General features: G+C 37.8%; 2 protein-coding genes across 3 annotated transcripts in view; one reads left to right on the plus strand and one right to left on the minus strand.

Moving 5' to 3' along the window:
- The window catches only part of LOC107999044 (EGFR adapter protein), a 232,051-nt gene extending 222,264 nt beyond the window's left edge, over positions 1 to 9,787 (minus strand). The window contains exon 1 of the mRNA XM_062073984.1: positions 9,670 to 9,787. The gene's annotated coding sequence lies outside the window, so the exon portion shown is untranslated. The remainder of the gene's footprint in view (positions 1 to 9,669) is intronic.
- LOC114577696 (uncharacterized) lies at positions 2,815 to 20,816 on the plus strand. 2 transcript variants are annotated; one of them, XM_062073977.1, is made up of 18 exons: positions 2,815 to 3,578; positions 5,991 to 6,196; positions 6,376 to 6,617; positions 6,842 to 6,925; positions 6,987 to 7,112; positions 7,197 to 7,337; positions 7,512 to 7,635; positions 9,597 to 9,789; positions 9,951 to 10,194; positions 10,282 to 10,440; positions 10,513 to 10,839; positions 10,903 to 11,269; positions 11,335 to 11,560; positions 11,653 to 11,899; positions 12,065 to 12,290; positions 12,350 to 12,704; positions 12,863 to 18,734; positions 18,815 to 19,499. In XM_062073977.1, the coding sequence occupies exons 1-18, from the start codon at positions 3,508 to 3,510 to the stop codon at positions 18,887 to 18,889; spliced, it is 9,285 nt and encodes a 3,094-aa protein (XP_061929961.1). In that variant the 5' UTR covers positions 2,815 to 3,507; the 3' UTR covers positions 18,890 to 19,499. The 2 variants fall into 2 exon arrangements, with proteins under 2 accessions (XP_061929961.1, XP_061929960.1); XM_062073976.1 differs by having other exon boundaries at positions 12,863 to 20,816.
- Positions 20,817 to 21,056: the final 240 nt, after the last annotated feature.

Here is a 21,056-nt window from a genome sequence, read left to right on the forward strand (position 1 = left end):
CATTCTACGATATAGTTTCTTCAAGAATTGAGTTTAAAGCAGGAATGAAAAATTAAAAAGGAAAAAATCGTAAAAATCGTAAAAAATATTTTTAAAATCAACGATTCCAGTTTTCGCAATTTATACGACTTTGCAATCATCTGTTCCAACTGTTCCAAAATAATTCTCGTTTTAACAATATCACCTGTGCTTAAACTGCTATACGTAAAAACTGCTATCTCATATCGAGCCCTTATAAATTAGAACGTGAAAACCGGACATGCAAAATGAAGCCAACCCTCCCCCCGGAACAATCTTGCTCGTGTATACGTAGCCAAAACTGGGTCGCATAATATTAAAGCGCGATGGCATTTGCACGAAGTCCAAGCCGATGATCAAAACGATGATCCCTTCGCCATTAACCCATGGTTTAGAGTTTATGGTTTCACGATCGATCATGATATATTTTCAGCGAAATTGTTTTTTTTTTTTTTTCTTTTTCTAACGGCGAGAGATCGTTATCCGCGAGAAGGTTATGGTGGCGGCTCGTAACGATGGTATCGCGGCACGAAATACCACTAAAAGAAGTATCCATTGTTCGAATGCAAATGAAGCTTGTTGGTACCGGTGACCTCGATGGGTCAGTCACACTTCTTGGTCCCTTTCACCCTTAACTTCCACACTCGCGTACGTTTAATACGAGACATTTCTTGGCATTTATTTTCGACCCGTCACACGCCATCGTCTTATCAATCGCGAGGGAATTGGAATAAAAGGCGGACGAAAAGTCGAGAAACACGTCGGACGCTTTCTCGATCGATATCTAAATCAACATTTCGAATCAATTTCGGATTATTAAATTTCTTATTTAAAAAAAAAAGAAAAGAAAAGTGAAGAGGTTGAAAAAGTGGAGGTAAAATTACATATCGTATAAGAATTAATTGGAAAATTTTGTATTAACGTATTTACATAACTGTCCACGTTTCGTTCGCACTTAAAACAGCAAGTTTCATAAATAGAGGTTGTCGCGCGAGCATATGTTTTACGGGACGGAAAATGAGCGAGGCAGAAGTCGTACGCACAGAAATCGGTTGTAGGTTGAGAGGTAAGGTAGCCGAGGAAACGGCCACCTAACTCCCTTATCCTATTCCTGAACGTCAGCTTCGCGTGCAACCTTATGCTAATCTCGATCGGGTATATAAGCGACTGGTCAGTCGGTTCCCTTCTGCCTCTGCTTTTCAACCCTTCATGAGTCCACACCGACCAACGGAACAACCTACCCACTCGCGTTTCCATTAAAATCGGTGGCGTAGCAGCGGTCCTTAATTGATCGTATTTCCAGATAAATGGGTTTAAATAAATAAACGAAAAAAAAAAGGAATTGAACTTTCGTTACTCGAATCTTACAATTGATCCTTGATTTCCCTCGTAAAAATTATCTCGCATCAAGTTCCTCTGTTACCAACCTCTAACTATCGCGTATACCATGTTCGTAATTTTTTACGCCACGTATCCCTGCAAATGACGAGTAATCGTTACTTATCCTGCAGTTATATTTAGTTGCTTGTGCCGATCTTGTTTCACGCTATTACTACATCGTGCGGCGATGTATTTATCCTAATTTCCATACACTGATCCTTTAACCTCGAAACATCGGTAACTATTCTCAATTACGTCTTTATTCTTTTGTTAAATTTTTTTTCAAATTGTTACCTTAATATTTAATTATATCTAAAAATTTTCGAATTTATGAGCACACGAGCGTTACGTGGAGAGTATTTTATTAATTCGTTGAATCAATTAGAAAAAAAATAAATGTTATAAATCGTCCAAAGGGTAATTAAATAATATCAGGATTATTTACGACACGAAAAACTCCGACAGTAGTGTTTTTAATTACAGACAGGTTATCTCGTCTGGACGATTAGAGTAAAGAAATCGAACTCTTGAGATGTCTATCGTCGAAATTTGCCGTGGAAAACAAATCACGCGACCCCCGCGTTAAAGAACCCCTCCTTATTAGGGAGTGCGTAGCGTATAATACCGAGGCCCTGACTTCTCGAGCCCTGACTCATCGACGTTACACTGCCATTCGCTATTACATCGATAACTTGCAATTTTTTCGTACGACCTTTCGCAAATCTTATAATTTCATCTACGCAATTTTTTGAAGAACGAATTATTTAAAAAAAAAAAAAAAGTTTGGACGAAGAGAATATATTTTCGAATTGCGTGAGCTTTGATAGCAAAGGTGCGATATCTATCTGATCCGAAAGAAAAGAATTGATAAGAATAATTGGGAAGAGTGATAAGAGCGAAGAAAGTTCAAGGTAAATGTTCTTATGATATAGTTCCAAGGATTCGTTGACGAAGAGAAGGTGATTCACGATATTAAATTGTAAAAAGAAGAAATTAGAATTGTAAGAAATTATTTTAAAACTATGTGAAAAGATTTTCGTGAATTAATTCAGTCGTTATATTAAGTAACCAAGTATTAGCTATTTTCTGCACCTACGTTATCGCGATGATCTTTTAAATATAATCAATTCAAGGTTGATATAAACCATTAAAAACTACTTACAAGCGCATACATTATTACAATTTTGTGCTTTGAATAAAACCCGCAGTGAGGATTTGCATAAACGTTACCTTTATACGCATTATTAATTATGCCGTAAAATTTCACAGCTAACACGTTTAGATGAAAATAAATTGCAATTTCTGAGAAATGCACGACTAAAAAGGGAAAATGTGAATTTCACTTTCGTCGAATATTTATAGCGTGTATCGATCGTTTCAAGTATTTCGCAAAAAAAAAAAAAAAAAAATTAATTAACTCGATACTTTCGAATCGAGAGATTCTAACCAAAAATCGGCGATGCAATAACAATAATAAGAAGAAAAGGTGGATGCACCTTCGACAACCTGTGAAGAGGGGATGACCGGTGTTTCGCGGGGTACACGTGACACGAACGTATAGAGTTCGAGTTGAGGGTTGAACGAGACAACCCCTTCACATGCGCGGCGTTCGCGGCCACGTGAAGTGGTGCGTTCTTCCACAACTCTCGAAAATGTCGACCCTCGACCACGGTTAAAACTCCTCGCGTTAAAATCTAATTTCTTTTCGCGGAAATTCTTTGGTCAAAAAAAAAAAGAAAGAGAAAAACTTTTTTTCGGTCGAGAAACGAAAATCAAAATCGGAAAGAAAAAGATAGAGGAGGAAAACGGAATGTTTACGTGACGTGTGTTGTCAAGGTGTTACTTTGAATCGCAAGTGTTCAACGTCTTCTCGTTATTACATTACATAGTTTTCGATTAAGATATTTGATTATTTTTGAAGCTTTTTTATCGATTTTTATTGATACCCAGAATAACCATTTCGACATGATTGCGCGTTATTTTTAAAGTGATAGTTCTTTCGAGGGAGAGAGAGGTATGATTCGTAAAAAGTGTGGATCGCTGCGTGTACGAATTACTTTGCGCGGGAAAAAGTAATTTTTTTTAAAGGATGCGCTGAAGGAACGATCGATGTGGATATCCTGGCAAAAACACGATGCATTGCTTCACGATTTTGCGCTACTGAATGACTCTGCGATCAGGTAAGTTGATATAACAAATAACATATAAATAATATTGATAAAATTTTAAAACAATTATTGCGAAAATTCGAAGTTAATCCTAAAATGATAGAAAGAAAATACCATCATCTTTTTTCCCAATACTTTAATGCTCTCTATTTTTTTTAATTTTACTTTTTAAATTTTTATAATCTAACGGAATAATAATAGAACACGAAGAAATATAGTAGATATCCAATTCGATAACGTTGTATTTTCCCAGAAGGAAATTTGTGTATTATGCGAATATGCCACACAAGATCGTTTTATTAATTGACACGACCTGTGTGTTTTAAGTTGGCGTGGCATGCCAGCACGACATTTCGTATCTCACTAACGAAGATATTTGATCGTTCTACATTTTACGACTTGAAAGGCGTTCCACCATTTCGTAAATATACATAATCACATTTACTTCATTCATGATATTCGTAAAGATAAAGATTTCTCGTAATTTCACATTAATTCCGTTATTAACATAAATTGGTGCGAAAAATCTATACTGTGACCGAATTCAATATGAATATTGTACGTTATATAATGACAAGTGCGTGTTAAACGGCAAGAGAAAAAAGAAAATCAGATCGATCCATCCGGAGTGGACAATGACCGGCAGCAGGAATACCATTAAATTCTTATGCACGAATGGACGAATTTGAAAGCTCGATTCTTTTTCTCGAGGACAGAAACATGAGATGAATATTTTTAAACATTTATCAACTGTCTCCGTTTACACGAACCTACTGAAATTTGATGAGTTGAATAGTTAATAAGTATTCCGATTTCCGTTATTTCTAAATATTTTATCAAAGTTCTTTGAACCCTCTATGCATTTTTTATCGTTTGTTCGAGATTGATCGAACTCTTACTCGCGAAAAAAAACTCTACTTTATGTAATTCGAAATTCAATTCAAATAATAATTTTTTTTTAAGTATTTTTATTTTAGAATTTGTCGTAGAAATAATCGATGTATATGGTTTTACTTCTATCGTGTCCCACGTATTATTTAATTCAATTTAGTGAAATTTCATCGACACGTGGCGAATCATGTCATGGTGTAAATGATATTGCCACGTATAATTCGTGACGTCAAGTGTACTTAATCGTTTCAACGTTCTTGAACGACAGACAGAAGACAGACGTCTTGAGAAGGAAATTAAAGGGTTTCAAATTAATTGGGACGAGAGGACATTCTCAAATTTTTGTATGAAATAGATAACATTGTTTTTAAAATACAGATTATTTAATAGCAGAAAAAAGGAAAAATATTATTAATGGATTGTATCATTAAAACATTACGTCAAACCTACTTTTACCAGTAAAAGGATTGATACAATTGATACAAAGAACTAACCACTGAGGAATACTATTAATTCCGAATAATGAATGGTCACGACCTCGTTTCTTGATCATAAAATCGATATTTCCGATTCTATCAGAATCTTTGTCTTTAATATAGATTATTTACACGTAACCATAGTATTTATTATTTTAATTCCTCTGTCAACAAATCATAAATTTAAAAAAAAAAAAAATCCGAAAGATTCATTATGCTTTTAACACATTTTTAATTTTATTACATTAAATAAAAAAATAAAATTTATAAATTAAAAAAATAAATTGAATGATCTTAGATTTATTATATAATACACAATTTATAAATTAAAAAAATAAATTGAATGATCGAGAAAGAATAATTTAAGAAAACGTTGAAAAGAAAACGTTGTGGATGAATATTTTATTACAATTTAAATATTCAGTAGCTCTCTTATGCCATGACATTGGTATTTCACATGAATTATTTCTTAGTAAGAGGTCGATAAATTTCTTGTTGGTAATCGGTAATTGAACGCGACAAACAATAACCAATTCCATCAAATTTTCGTTCAAATGTTAAAACGAAACTCACCCGCGTTAAAAATTCGTTAAAAATAATATAGAAATTGCTCAAATAATTTACAAATGAAAATTTACCACCCGATTATTATCGATGAATTACACTGCTGTTGAAAGAGGGAAGGGGTGCGCGCCCTATCACGCGGAACCGAAGGATGACCACCAACTCTCCCTTAAATAATTGCTCACTCGATAAATGGAACGACTGTCAGCTCGTTGGAAGGGATTCGAACTCGGTTCTTTGCAATATTTAGAAAAGGAACAAGGGAAGCAAGGGATGGAAACTAACGAGATATCGATCATTTCATTAACGCGAGAAAGTGGGTAAACTCGATTTGTCAAATTGATCGAAAAATAAACTTGTTATTCGCGATAACGACGAATTGAAATAACATTAAAATTTTTCAATACAAGTGAACTCGAGGGTAACGAAACGAGTTAACTTTGCGATTTATTTAATACAAAAATCGTAGAAAACACGATCTCCTTGTTTACAGAATGCCCTTCGCAGGAGAATGGTGCAAAGTATGGATTTATTTCGGATTCGTTTTCGCGTGGGCCAAAGGTGCACGTCCACGCTTTGATACTTCCACGGACATGGGATTAGTTCTAGTTCCAGCGGATGCCGAAGTAGATTCGGTCATTTTTCGTCTTCGCGCCACTGACCAGGATGCGGATTTTCCACTCGTTTTCGAAATAACCGGTAATAACGAGTATTTATACAATTTAGTGTAAATTATTTGAATCGCAACAAGACAAAAAGAAAAGACAACAAGATGACCGATATATCTTTGTTATTAATTAATATTTGCGACTATTGAACGTATGAAGAAAGAATGAAGTATCGATCGGGGTAATAAAAGTAATTTTTTATTTGTTTAGCCACCATCACACCTGTTGTAAGGATCGACAACCTGCCGTGCACGTTGTATAACAAAGTGTGTCAAGCAAATGTGATTCTAACGAAACGGTTAGTTCCCGGACGCCTTCACGACTTTGCCGTGAGGGTTAGGGACACGAAGGGAGACTCGAACTCGATGCAAGCCACTATTTCTGTTACAAACTCGACCACCCCTCGTGATAAAATATTCCCGCACATACCTTCCCTCATTATGGTGCCCGAGGTAATTATTTATTGAGACAGAAACGACGATTAATCCTACTATTTAGCCTTTTCGCGCGTCACAATTTTTATCTCTATCGACGAATTATTATTCATAAGAATGTAAGAATAAGAGAGAGAGAAAAAAACGAAATTCGTGATTGTTCGCAATTAATAGAGAATATACAAGGAATAACATTTTTTGTTTTTATATTTAAAGAAATTAAATTCACGGTCTTCATTTAGGACACCAAACCGGGCAAAGAGTTAGATTATCTTCTAGTGAGAGCCAATTCTCGAAGCGGAAAACCTGTCTACATCGAACTCTGGGTAAGTTGTATCTAGATATGTAAATAATAAAAAAAAATATAATTTATCGTCATCTTTGTAGCAACCAAAAGAACTTTTTACCATAAGGCAACGGCAAACGCCCATCCAAACACGAGGAGTAATCATATTAACTGGAGAGTTAGATTTTGAAACGCAATCTATGTACACCCTTACCATGTACGCCACGGTACGAGAGCGCAATTGCAAAATTCGAACGAATAATTGCAATTACTTCTTGATAGAGGAAAAATAAAGTGTTTCGTTCATTCAGGATCCGTACACGGAACAGGGGAAAGATACCAGAAATATCGCGGGCCTGAGCGTGGTTGTGATAGTTCAAGACGTGCAAGACGTTCCTCCAATTTTTACCTTGGCACCTCCTCTCACGAGGATTAATAATTCCATACAACCTGTGAGTATTGCCAGTAATTTGTTTTTCAACTTGCAAATTTACATTTCGTTCTTTCTACAGAATACTTGAATGTAGAAATTGTTGTTAAAAAATTGTCAAACGTTATCTTATACGAAACGAAATTGTCGCAAATTAATTTTGTCGCGGAAGAGAATAAAGTAGATTTGATTTTAGGGTGATATAGTGGTGCGAGTGCATGCGGAAGACGGAGACAAAGGTGTGCCACGTGAAATCGTGTACGGTCTCGTGTCCGAAGGCAATCCTTTTACACCGTTTTTTAACATCTCGGAGACGAGTGGTAAGAGAACGATTGCATTTGAAATCATGAAACGATATATCGATTCTTCTGATATTTCCTTCGATGGAAAAAAAGAAACGTTATAAAAAGTATCCATGGAATATTCGAATATAAAATGGAGGAATATAAAAATGGCTATCTTTATCACTAGTGATTCATCTTCTACGATAGTCGGCTGTCAACCTTATGATCGTAAACAACGGTCATAACACTGTCTTTCCTTTTTCAAGAATTTTTTTTATATTAATTCAGATCAAGAGAGAGAGAAAAGAAAAATTTAATCCAATATTTTTCCAAGAAAAAAACCTATTTATTATCTAAAATATAACGCTCGAGTAATAAAAGTATTGAAATTCGGCGAGAGAAATTCCATCACGCACGCGAAACGCCTTTATTAAATTCTTAAATCGGTATTCGTACTTAACCTATTTAAGCTCGAGGGAAAATTTGATTACCTCGAATAAGCGAGCAGAAATCACAATGATTTACAGGGGTGTAATTACATTTACCATCCGCGCTATCGGTAGACGAATTATTCACGGGTACACTCATACATAAATCCCCGGATGACCTGATTTCCCCAAGAATTATCCACCGTGATGAGTAGGGTCTCGAATTAATCTACCACTACTTCGATACCCCGCTTCCTAGCGTTAAAGCGTGAGGGAATGATTCATTCGAGGAATATAGTCGATACCGCAAAGGGAGGATTACATATGCAATTACATCTTGGTGAAAAATAAATGAAACCGTGCAGACCCAAAGAAATTCCATTACGAGAAAGCTACACCACTGACCGATATTAATAATCAGAATGTTCTTTGCTTCTCTAAAAAAAAAAAGAAAAAAAATCCTTCCACCTTTAAAGAGGAATTAAGAGGGGGAAAATTTTTTCATTTTATAAATACGATTAATCATAAAATAAAGATAAAAATCGGCAAAATTCTTGGTTTCAAAGGATACGAGTAAAGAATCTTTGTGTTTTTTTTTTTTTTTTCCAAAAAAGGAGCGCGTTTTTCATCGCGTTGGAGGATAAACACTGTAAAAGGCCGTGAAACGACGGGGCAACTTTATACGCTCGTTTTCCAAGATGATTGCAACCTCGCACGAAAGTGTTTATCTAATGTTGGAGATCGGTTTTCTTTTATTTCTTTTTTCGCGAAACCAAAAATGAGGGGGAGGCGAGGAAGTGGGCAGAACTCGATGGAAGTGGTCAGGGAGAGTAAAGTCTTGACGCGGTCTACAACGCGGTATCGATCGTACTTGGGGGTCAGTCTCTGCTTTTCAGGCTACGATGCTTATCATTTCGTGACACGAAGCATGCGACCTCTTCGTGTACGTGTACGTGTGTACGGACATTGTGTAGAGGGAAAGGGAGTGAAAAAGAAACGGACAGGACAGGAAAAGAATATGGAAGATAAAGGGATATTGTGTTCTCCTTGAAAAAAGAAAGGGCAGGCGGCTATAATTTTTACGCAATAATGGCGGAATAAATGAACAAGATAAGGAAATTTTAAGTATTCGATCGATCAGTTGAGAAATACGCGTTTATTCCCACGATTTTGAATAATATTTTTTAAATGCGAAGCTCTAACAAACGCAAATAGTCGCGAATGTTTTAATAAAGTTTGAATAATGTATGATGAAAATGTATACGCATTTGATTTTTCTAAACTTCGTTTCGTGATATGACGTTGTGGGAAATTTTTATCACTGGACATGCGTGTTTTACGTTATCGTGCATAAGTGAACAGGATCATTGACCGAAATTCATTTTATTATATAATTTTTAACACAAATATTAATTGATAATTGATCTATCGTTTCGACAAGCAAAATTTGATTGTTATAATAATGATTTTCAAATATCATAGAATTTTAAATTGGAAAGTTAGTTATGCGGAGATTTTAAACTTTTTAGATTTAGTTTTTTAATTATTTAAATTATATTTAATTGATAGGTGAAATCACTCTTGCTAGACCTTTGGAGGAACTCACGCAAATCACGCACGTCGGAGCTCCGGTTGTACTTACGGTAGTTGCTGAAGAGATAAGAAGGAACAGGGACGAGCCACCAGCCCAAGCGACGGTTGTCGATGTTGGTTTCCTTCTTGGGGAACCAGGAAACAGTCCACCGTACTTCGAGAGTGATAAGTTGGTACCTGAGACGTGAATTATTTCCAAGTATTAACAAGTATTTCTAAATAAGTCACGTATATATGTGTAAATTTCTTTCATTCCCTTTTTATCGAATAAAAACTTGAAGAATCTTCATCGAGGTTAAACCAAGTCTTTCTTCCCGCTCTCTCTCGTAGTTACATCGCCACGATAGACGAGAATCCCGAACCGGGGACCGTGATAAACTTTGGCGAACAGTACTCGACCAGGGTGAAAGATGAAGATATCGGGAAAGCCGGAGTGTTCACGTTAAAATTGGAGAATAACAATAATACGTTCGAAATAAATCCAACAGTAGCGGAGCGTACTGCGGATTTTGTTATAACCGTACGAGATAATACTTTAATTGATTACGAATTGTACAAATCGTTATCTTTCAAGGTAATAAATATAATATACTTCTATTACTAAATATTATTAAATTCGTTGATTAATACAGACTTTTCTCGTTCATTTTTCATCATTCAGATCGTTGCTCAAGAAGTCGGTCCTGCGACAAATCTGTCGGCACTAGTGCCAGTTGTTATATTTCTAAGAGACGTCAACGATAATTCACCGATATTCGATCAAGAATCGTACGAAGTGACATTGTCCGAAAACGTGACCGAAGGTTCGCGCGTGACTCAGGTGTGAAATTTTTTCGCAACATCCACTTGTGTGCTTCGAACGTGATAATTTATCCTTTTCTTTCCTTATTAGGTGCACGCAACCGATAAAGACACAGGTATCTACGGAAGTGTTCGATATACCGATATAAGAGGAGAGGGTAGCGAAGCTTTCACCATGGAACCAGACACAGGATTGATAACCGTCACCATGGGCTCTTCTCTGGATCGAGAAATAACAGCAAGATTCGTGTTAACCGTGGAAGCGCGAGACGAGAATGGGAATGGCAACGGAGGCGTCGTTCCTTTAATAGTTAATTTATTGGACGTCAATGACAATCCACCGATATTCGAGAAGGACGTCTACGAGTTCGCGTTGAACTCTGATCTCACCAACTTTACGTCGCCAGCTTTTATAAAGGTATAGTTTTTACGATTTCACGATTTCAAGATCTTTTTTTTCAATCGATCGAAATGTCGATAGGCTATCGACGCTGATTCAGAGCCGCCCAATAACGTGGTTAGATACGAGATAATCCACGGAAATTACGAGAACAAGTTCTATTTGAACGAAACGAGCGGTGAATTGATACTTTTGTCGCCAATTACGAAAATCAGGCGAAAGAAGCAGAGCGCTTATGACAGATTTTCGAAGAAAATGGGAACGAAATTTGTGAAAAATCGAGGAGAAATCGATCACGCGTACAGAAACGAATTATCGACGAATAATCGAAACAGGGTGAACTCGGGAAATTTAACTAAGGAAATGGTGACGGAGGTGATAAAGAAGCGACGAAAACGGGCCAACGATGACCCATTGTACACGCTTACTGCCAGGGCATACGATTTAGGTAAATTTTGAAAAAATTCTTTCGTAAAATATATAAGAAAAACGTAATTAATTCACTGATTGAAGGTGTACCGCATCTTTCGAGCGAAACGAAAATTCGGATACTGAGTGGTGCCGCTATGGAAGCGCGGATAATGATGTTCGTGGTGCCGGGAGAGCAACCAGATTCAACGAAAACTGCCGAGACTTTAGCTGCTATTACAGGTGGCCGAGTCACCGTTTTAGAAACTCGCCCTTATATTCAACAGAATCATACAGGAGGGATCGTTGCTGGAGGAGGAGGGGGGAAAAAGTCAGTGAAGATAATCATAATAACGTTTATTTGATTATTTAATTCGAGTTGCGAATCAGCTTCAAATAGAACTTAAAGATATTCTTGTTCAGGAGTATCGTTATAGCTCGAGTTGAACAAACAGAGCCAGGCACATCATTGGTAGATGTGGAGAAGATTCGAGAAACTTTGGCTGCCAATGGGGTTGGAATTATCGGAGGAACCGATGCGATTATGAATGCAACGAACATCGACAATACAAAGGTTCCACTCGATGGAACGCCTAGACATACCACTGCTAACGATGGCCAAACAAATGTTATCAATAACACGATTATCACTGCTCAAAACGAAGAAGTGGTATGTGTAATATATTATATATATATATATATATATATATATATATATATATATATATATATATATATATAATGAAAAATTGAGATTAAAGCTGAATTGATAATACACTGCATAACTTTTGTACGATACATTTAAGTTAAATTTTAAAAAGGTAATTTTTTTCAGACCGTTTACAAAGCAGAAAACAAATTGTTATTCTGGCTTCTGATAATACTGGGTCTGCTCATGCTCTTGGCTGTCGCCATATTGATTGCTTGCTGCATATGTCCCGGATGCCCGTTTTACATGGCGCCTAGAAAAAGGCGAGTACATTCTTCAGAAACGTTGGTCGTACGGGCGGACGGAAGACCGAAGAGGCATCTTCATCGACAACCGGCAATACCTATCGAAGGTATTTTATTTGTATAATATTCTGCTCGTTCGTAATTTTAATCTTCATTCATATTTCAGTGTCGTGGAATGGAAGGAAACAAGCGTGGAGCGCGGATCCAACGAGAAGAAATTGGCAATTCAACAAAAGAAACGTGAAAAATTGTTCCCTTCCCGGGGATGTTGCCTATATTTCCGGGCAACCGAACGATGTTCACATGAGCGTCGAGGCTCAAAGATTAAGAGACGGGGTAGGGAGACGTTCTTACGATCACTCGAGGAGAAGCAGGATGAACGAGCAAGAAAGAATGTACATGGAGGACATCGAAGATCAAAAGGGAAGAGGTGGTTACCGCAGTGCCGAGTTGGAATCTTTGCAACGGCACGAGATGGACAGAGGTTCGGACCTGCAACACCAGCAGGCTTACAGACAAAGGTAAGTAAACGTGACTCCTCATCGACCCATAAAATTCGTGTCCATTCTTTTCAAAGACGATCTAATAAAAAAATTCGTGCTCTTATTTCACGTAAATCAGCGAAGAACATTGTTGAATTTAAAACGAGACTTAATCGCAGACTTATTATACATTCCAGATTCGTGGAACACGACACGAACGAAGAAACGACGGTGAGAGAGCAACACTTTTTCCGCGAGGGAAACGCCGAAGTCCTTCGACTCGTAACACGAGGGCAAGTAGAAGACAACGCGACAACGTCTCACCAACCCCATCCTCACCGTCCACCAACTTTAATCATAGACGGTAAGGATATAATTCTGCAAAGGTTCATAGAGGACCAGAAGTCAAGGCACGAGTTGTCGATGCAGGACATCGAGGCAGCTCGTAGCATGGAATCCCATCAACGATCGAAAGACGTTTGCAACCAGCAACCGGAGATAATCTTGATACCGGAAAGGTTGGAGCTCGGCCACAGGCAACACGTGGAGGAGATCGGGCCCAACGTTCAGAGGCTCGTGATCGATCACGATCGTGATTACGACTCTCGAAAGGGAAAGGAGTCTCGCACGATGAGAGAAACGGTGAGGCAAGAGAGACAAGAGGCCGGTTCGATCGCCGAGAGGCCGACGTTGATCGTTGCCAAGGACCAATCGAATAACACCCAGTATCCATTCCACGATTTGGAATTGGCAAGGCAAAACGTTTTGTTGACACGATTATTGTTGGAGAAAGAAAATCGCAGAGCGGGTGCGATGGATTCTACCAGCTATTTGGAGACGCAGAGTCTGCCCGGCCAGGTGGCTATAGCCACTCAAACGGATAGAACGGCGGCCACTCAGACGGATCGGCACGTGAAGAGCAGAAGCGACAACGACGAGTCGGACAATGAGGAGTCCAGATACAGGAAGAGGTTGAGATCCAGGAAGAAGTATGGAGGGGACGGGGATTGGAGACGGTCGAGGACTCTGTGGATGAAGTCGCCGATCGAGGAAGAGGGCAGCCCTTGCTTCGATAAACGATTGAGCATTCTGAGGAAGAAAGTGAGAGAGGTGAAGGAGGGGAGGAAGATTTCTCTGGAACCGGAAGTGTTGCGGGAGATCTCGGATTCTCTGGACGGGAATGGAAGCTCGTGCAAGGGCGAGGAAGACGAAACGATGAGGAGTTATAGAAAATCAACGGAGCAAACGAGTATCAGTTACAAAATATTGAACGAAAAGGAGAGCGGATCGTCCGAGGAGAGGAGGAAAGAGAAACGAGAAGAGAAAAGTAGCGAAGAGGTAACGGACGATCGGAGGATGAACAATGCCACGGAATCGTCCTCGCCAGAGATAAAAGTTCAACGTGAGAAACACGTTGGTCCGAAGGAGAAAAGTCCTAAAAGGGAAACGAGATCGAAGGCGCAGAAGTCGGAGGGCGTGATAAAGCCAAGTTTCAGGATTCTCGAGAAAGAATTTACGATGCTAACGAAGAAACTGAGCAAGTTGGGGGACAAGAAATTCCAAGAGAGCACCGCCAGTGACAGCACTTGTCAAGAGAAGTCCGACTCCCTCGCCAAGGAGACGAAAAAGGACTTGGATCAAAAAAGCTTGAAAAAAATGGACCTTTCAACCTCGCAGAAGCACGAAACGACGTCAAAACCGGAGCAGAAGGGAAAGCAGAGGAAAGATTCGGCTATAGCTAAGACGAAACAAAAATTGAAGTATCAGCAGAGTCAAGTCATGAGCACAGGCAGTTCGGAACTTGACGATTCACTGGGGTTTGACAAACCGAAGAAGCCGAGTGGAACGCGCCATGAAAGCACGAAGCAGAAACAATCTGTTGGGAAAGTGAAACGATTGGTACAACAGATGGATCGACGAGAATCGAAAAAGCAAGTGTCCGAATCGAAGGATGAGGAAACGGAGAAACGGAAAGATGGAGTATCGAAAGGAACTCCGAAAGGTGAATTAAAATCTGAGAAGATTGGAAAAGTGGCGACAAAGGCGCCGAAATTAACTGTTATATCTCGTAAACAAAACGTAATCGAGGAAACCAGTACCAGTACAGAAGAGAAAAGGGAAGAGGAAAGGGGTGCGTTCGCTTTTGAGAAAAAGAGCAGTACGGATTTTTCAGAGAGAGATTCGAACGGTTTGTTCCAGCTTGAAAGGGAGAGGGTCGAGAAAAAAATAATTCAAAAATTTAGCGATGATTTTGTCGAAAAGGAAGACACCAGTGAACAGAAAGTAACTACTTCCACGGAAGAAGAGAAAGATACAGCAAGCACGGAGGAACGAAAAGTTGGTATGGTCGAATTATCGAAAAATGGGATACGTAAGAGTCAAGATTTATTTGAAAAATCTACGAAGGAACAGGAAGAACGTGTTACTAGTTCAAGGAAAGCGTTAGATGATCATTCGGCTCATTTGCATACCAAAGAACAATTAATTACAGACATTAAGTTCATTGATATGGGTCCAACTAAAAAAGAAGAATTAGGTAAAATTGTCGTACGAGATCAGAAAATTGATAAAATGACGTCTAAAGTAGAACCTACGAAAATCCAAAAACCAATGAAACGAGAGGATGAGAGTATAAAATACAGTGAAGAGGATAAAATAAAAGAAACTAAGCGTGAATTAGTAAGTAAAAGTGAGAAAGAAATAATTGAACGGGTTCGAGATAAATTGGAGGATTATATGGAAAAGGATAAACCATCGAATGGTTTCAAAAAACAAATTGAACCTAAACTTGATACTAGGATAGAAGAATCGAAACAAGAAGAAGACAGAGAATTAAGTGACACGTATAAATATTTAAAAGAAGAAATAGAGAAAATGTCAGAAGATTTCAAGAAGAAACGCGACGAGTCTAAGAGAACAGAATTAGAAGAAAAAGAAGAGAATGTATTGTCAAGATATGCATACGATATCGAGGATAAAAATGGCGCAAAACAGAAGGCAGAAAAAAGAATACAGGTAGAAGTACACGTGCCTACGGAAAAAGAGCACAATGGTAAAATGGACACAACGCAAAAAATGGAAAAGGATATAAAATCTCAAGTTCTGAGCAATGGAGAAGATAGTATGAAATTCGATATTACAGATGTACATATAGCGGAGAAATTAGAGGAAGAAAAAGAGGAAGTAAAACTCGTAGATGTTTCAACCACAGATCACATTTTTGAAAAGGAAGATTCGACAAAAATTCCATTCAATGGTGACGATAAAGAGAAAATTAGCTTAAGTGTGGAGATTCCTCATAAACAAGAAACTACATCGATAATAGAAACTGATAAACAAGTAGAAGAAAATATTTTTTTAGATGATCGAGAAATAAATGATAAAGGAAAAGAAGATATTAAAATTAAACCTGATAATCGAATCGTAGAAAGTATCATTACAAGTAGCGAAGATAAGAAAATTAGCGACGAACAAAAATTTATTGTAAAAAGCATAGAAGAAGATTATGGAATATCGATGGAAGATTATAAAATTACCGAAGAAACAATCAAAGATGAAAAATTTGATGCAGAAACAATCGTGGATTACGAAGTAACTGAAGAAACGGCAAAAGATCAAAAAATTGATAAGGAAGAAACGAAGGATCGTAAATTCGAAGGAGAAACAAGTATGGACCATAAAATTACCGAAGAAAAAACCGAGGATTCAAAAATTGATGAAAAACAAATAACTTCGGATCGCGCGTTAACTATGGAAAAAATTAAAGATCAACAAGAGGATTTTAAAATCGTCGGAGAAGCAAGTATGGATCAGAAAATAATTGGAGAAAGAACCAAGGATGAAACAATCGATAAAGAATCAATAGAAAAATATAAAATTCCTGAAGAAGCAATTGGAAAAATTATTGAAGAAATACCAAAAGATCAAAAAATTAAAGATGATACAATGAAGGATGACAGCATTACTGAAAAAGCAACTGTGAGCCTTATTGAAGAAACATCTAAGGATCAAGTAGTTAAAGAAATTTCAGAGGATTACGAAAAAGCTATTGAAGATTTTAAAATAACTAAGGAAGTAACTATAGATCATAAAATGGAAGAAAAAGTAAAAGAGGATTATACAATAGTTGGAGAAAGATTTGACGATGATAAATCTCTGATAAAAACTGACTTTACTACTAAGGAAGAGATATCTGATAAAAAACAAGATTCAACAGAAATTGATGATAATAAAATTAGTAGGGAAGAAAGTATTTTCTTAGATAAAAAAAAAGATCCTGATGAAAAGACATTTGCTAAAAAAATTGATATAGATGATCACGAAATCAGTACTAAAGAAGAAATTGACAGTCAAAAGAAAAGAAGTATTTCTCCTGAAATAAAAGAAATTTTTCCTGTAGTAGAAGTTGTGACAGAACTAATTAAAAGTGACGATGAAAAAATTAGTGATAAAGAAGATATTTTTATTGGCAAAGAAAAAGAAATACCCATTACAGAAAAAAAAGAAATTCCAGAAAGTGATAAAATTGAAAAAGAAAGTATTACCGATGATAAAGACAAGGAAGAAGATTCCAATAAAAAAAAAAAAGTAATTACAGAAAGTACTGAGGAAACTGATGGACGACCATTTGAAGAAACAATTAAAGAAATGCAAATAATAGACGATCACAAAATTATCGAAAAAGAAATTTTAGAAACAAAAGAAATTATCGATGATCATCAAATTAGTGACAAAGAAATCGTTCCAGCAACATTAGAAATTGAAGAAACACCTGCTGAAAAACAGGATGACATCCAAGAACGTCACATTGAAAAAGAAGATGTATCTCTGAGAATATCTCAGGTTGATAAAAATGACGAGATGAAAGAAAAAGAAGATTCGTCAAAAATTTCAATGGAAGTTCCTATCGTCCCTTCAATCGACGATAATGTAAAACAAGAAACATCAACAGACACAGAATCAACCGAATATCACACCAGTAAAAAGGATAATGTTTTCTCAGAAATGTTTAAAGCTGTCCATTCGTTAGTCGATAAATTGACGAACGGAAAAAGATCAAGAAAGACGAGTGTAGAAGAGGTCGCAATCACTGAATTTCATTCGGATGATAAAATTATCCATAAAGAAGTGGCGTTGTTACCTCCTGACGATGACAAGGAGAAATATCAAGAAGAAAGTTCGATTACCAGCGAACCATCCGCTTCTCGAGTAAATAGTGATTCGATAAAATTAATGGAGGAGCAAATAGACGATAAGAAAATTACATCGAAAGATTCCACAGATGACAAAGTAGCTATCAGTCCAGAGGAAACGACAGGCAAGAGCATGCAAATTGATATCGTGTCAGAATCGAAGAGAACAGAATCCGACGAAAATTCGGGGATAGACAAATTTCCGAAAGGTGAAACGATAAAATTAATATTAGAAAAACCCCTCTTAGAAAAAGTAGAAATTGATGAACCTTTAAAACACGATCCAGCATCGTTGATACAACCAGCGGACGAAAAAATAAAGGACGCGAGCGAAACATTATCCGAGAAAACAACCGAAATGAGCGAGGAGTCGAAAGAAGCGATCCCAGATAACGAAAGGATGGATTTCAAACCGGTACGAATTGGCGAGGAGGAGTTGTCGCTCGCACCAACGTCGAGCAAAGCGAGCACTAGTTTTCAGGAGATCGAATCGCTTCGAAGTTGTTCACAGACGTGCGAGACGACTACACAGGAAAAGGAAAAGTTAGTCCCTGACTCCATTATATCCGAAACTTCAACAGATTCCGCGAAAGCATTGGAATTTGAAAAGCAATTGAAGTCGGCAGAAAGCAAACAGATTGAATTACAAGAAATGGAACAATTTGTCGAGGAAGAAAGTTTCATTGTGGGAGGCGGAATTCAGAAGGAAGGAGCATCGTTTCCTGAGGGAAAATCGCGAGAGAGCACGGAATCTGATGTACGCACGATTGTTTACAGGGACGAATCGGATAAGCGAGAAGACCGAACTAAGGGGGAAATGGATAAAACTTTGAAGAAACGTACGGAGGAAGAGGGGATACCTGTTGAAGAAGAATACGTAAGCCTTCCACTTTTTACAAGCGTAATAGATACGATGGATGATTCCGAGGACAGTGATTCATCGAGCGATATTTCCAGGAAGACAACGTTAACCACCAGACCGTATCAGACCCCGCGAAATCGTGCTCGACAGGTTTCCGAGAGAGAGAGTAGCCAAACGGAGCAAGTGACTGGAACGGAAAGTATTGGGGATGAGGAACAAGCGATATTAGCTGTCGAGGTGATAGGAAATGGAAACGTGGACTCGCCGAAAGAGGAAAGGATGCTTGAAAAAGTTGAAGACGCGGGTATGGAACAAGCTCCTTTGACGGGATCAACCGATGCGGTGAAAGGTGAAGAAACTGGATCGAGGGAAGAATTTATAAATGTACAACCGTGTTTTAGCGGAGAAAGATTAAGGACAACGAGCGACACGGAAGTAGACAAAGAGTCTTGGACGAGACATACGAAAGATACAAAATCTGAAACGAAGCGTGGAAAGGATGGAAAAATTAATAGAGAAGACGAACCGTCATCGGCCTCTAAACTCGCAAAAACTGATACTTTCAAAGTTGCCGATAAAAAGGCGAAGGAACAAGAGAGGAAAAAAATACCCCCGCGAAGGAAGAAAAAAAGTTGTTCCGAGGAGTCTCCTGGAAGGGAAGGGAAGACGACGCGTTCTCAGGATGCAACGAGTGAGTGTCGCGCACGCGGGAAGCCGTTGGAAGATCGATCGAGGCAAAAAGATAGCGAGAAAGCGAAACAAGAGAGAAGAAGGGAGGAAGAATCGGAAAAGCAAAAGCAATTTGCATCGAGATTGAAGATCGAGAAGGATAAGAAATCATCATCGAGCGTTAGCGAGAAATATCCAACCCCGTCGAGAAGCGGGGAGATCGATACGAGTAGAACGCAGCCGAAATATATGGCGTGGTACAAAAAGAACCGGGAGGAAATGGAAAAGAGGAGAGCCGAATTAATGGCGACGGATGACGAGGAGCAGCTTCCACGATGGTTACGAAGAAGCATGAGGGGCCAGAGAGTCGAGAAGGAGGATAAAAAGCAGCGGCAGTCGAGGCAGAAAACCGCTGACACGACACCGCGGACGAGACGCAAAGTTAAACCTTTGGTAAACGTTGAATCCGAACAATTGAAGGCGATTGTTCGCCAAGGTAGAAAATTAAGGAGAGCCGAAGGAGGGAGGAACGAAGATCCGCCGGTACAGATATTCGCCACGACTCCGCCCCACGATCCCAAGCATCATTTGATGCAACATTCTGAATATAAATACGAGAAAGCGCCCGCGCCGTTTTACCTTCATCCCCCTCCTCCCCCTCATCCTTCCCCCCAACTGTCACCAGAACATTTCGAAATTCCGCCAACGATGGAATGCGGACGTACGGATGAAGAATTCGATTCCGGGATAGCGGTGTCGTTACAGGCTGGAAGCAGGCGGCACCAACAATTATTGGAAAAGAAGAGTGTGTTCGATATCGCGTATAGCGAAGCGGCACCCTCTCAATTACGTTCAGACAGTACCACACCTCCGTCCTAAGGTAGTGTAATAATATTAGAATCGTTTCGTTTCGTGGAAGAATCTCCGTTGTTCAATTCTTTTAATTACAGAGGACATTATATATTGTTGAATATATTTCTTATGTTTTATATGGGTATAACGATGAATTAACGAGTTGAAAATGCGAATGTGCTGAATGATATCCTCGATCCATGAATTTTTAAATGTTACGTTTTTAAAAAAGAAACATAAACAGATTGAATTAAAAAGAAGAACTAAATTACGCACAAAATGCAGGGTTAATTATAAAGTAGAATTTCAGAAATTGTTATAGAAAAAATTATAGGGATATCACATGTTTTAAGATTTGTTAGGAAATAAGAATGAATAACTTTCTTACGAAATCGTTTCACAAATAAATGTCATTCGTATAATTCATTATTTTAAAAAGCATTTTGTTAATGTTATTTACAGCCGTCCGTAAAGAAAAAATAGCACATCGATTCGATGACCAATTTTATATTACGATTGTTATCCCAATATTTCAATGTTTATAATTATCTTGTAAATAAATACGTATACATAAAATGTGTTATCTTTATTCGTACGATTCCTTTACCAAAAAAATACTAAGTTTATAAAAAATTATTTACTCTTTGAATTTTATTAAAAACTAACTGCTCGAATATTAATATTCATTTATCTTAGCAGTAATATTTTTGTTTATTATTCAAGCTATATATAAATTTATCACCTTCAATTTACGTAATGAGTTTTGAGTAACATTCCACGATTAAAAATAAATGATAATTATATCATGTTTATGAC

The sequence above is a fragment of the Apis cerana genome, linkage group LG4 (genome assembly GCF_029169275.1).
Source record: "Apis cerana isolate GH-2021 linkage group LG4, AcerK_1.0, whole genome shotgun sequence".
In the NCBI taxonomy this organism is placed as follows: domain Eukaryota; kingdom Metazoa; phylum Arthropoda; class Insecta; order Hymenoptera; family Apidae; genus Apis; species Apis cerana.

Coding starts and splice junctions, on each gene's coding strand:
- LOC114577696 (XM_062073976.1), top strand. CDS start 3,508: ATGTGGATATCCTGGCAAAAACACGATGCATTGCTTCACGATTTTGCG. Junction 3,579..5,990: donor CTGAATGACTCTGCGATCAG/GTAAGTTGATAT, acceptor CCTTGTTTACAG/AATGCCCTTCGCAGGAGAAT. Junction 11,561..11,652: donor GGAGGAGGAGGGGGGAAAAA/GTCAGTGAAGAT, acceptor ATTCTTGTTCAG/GAGTATCGTTATAGCTCGAG.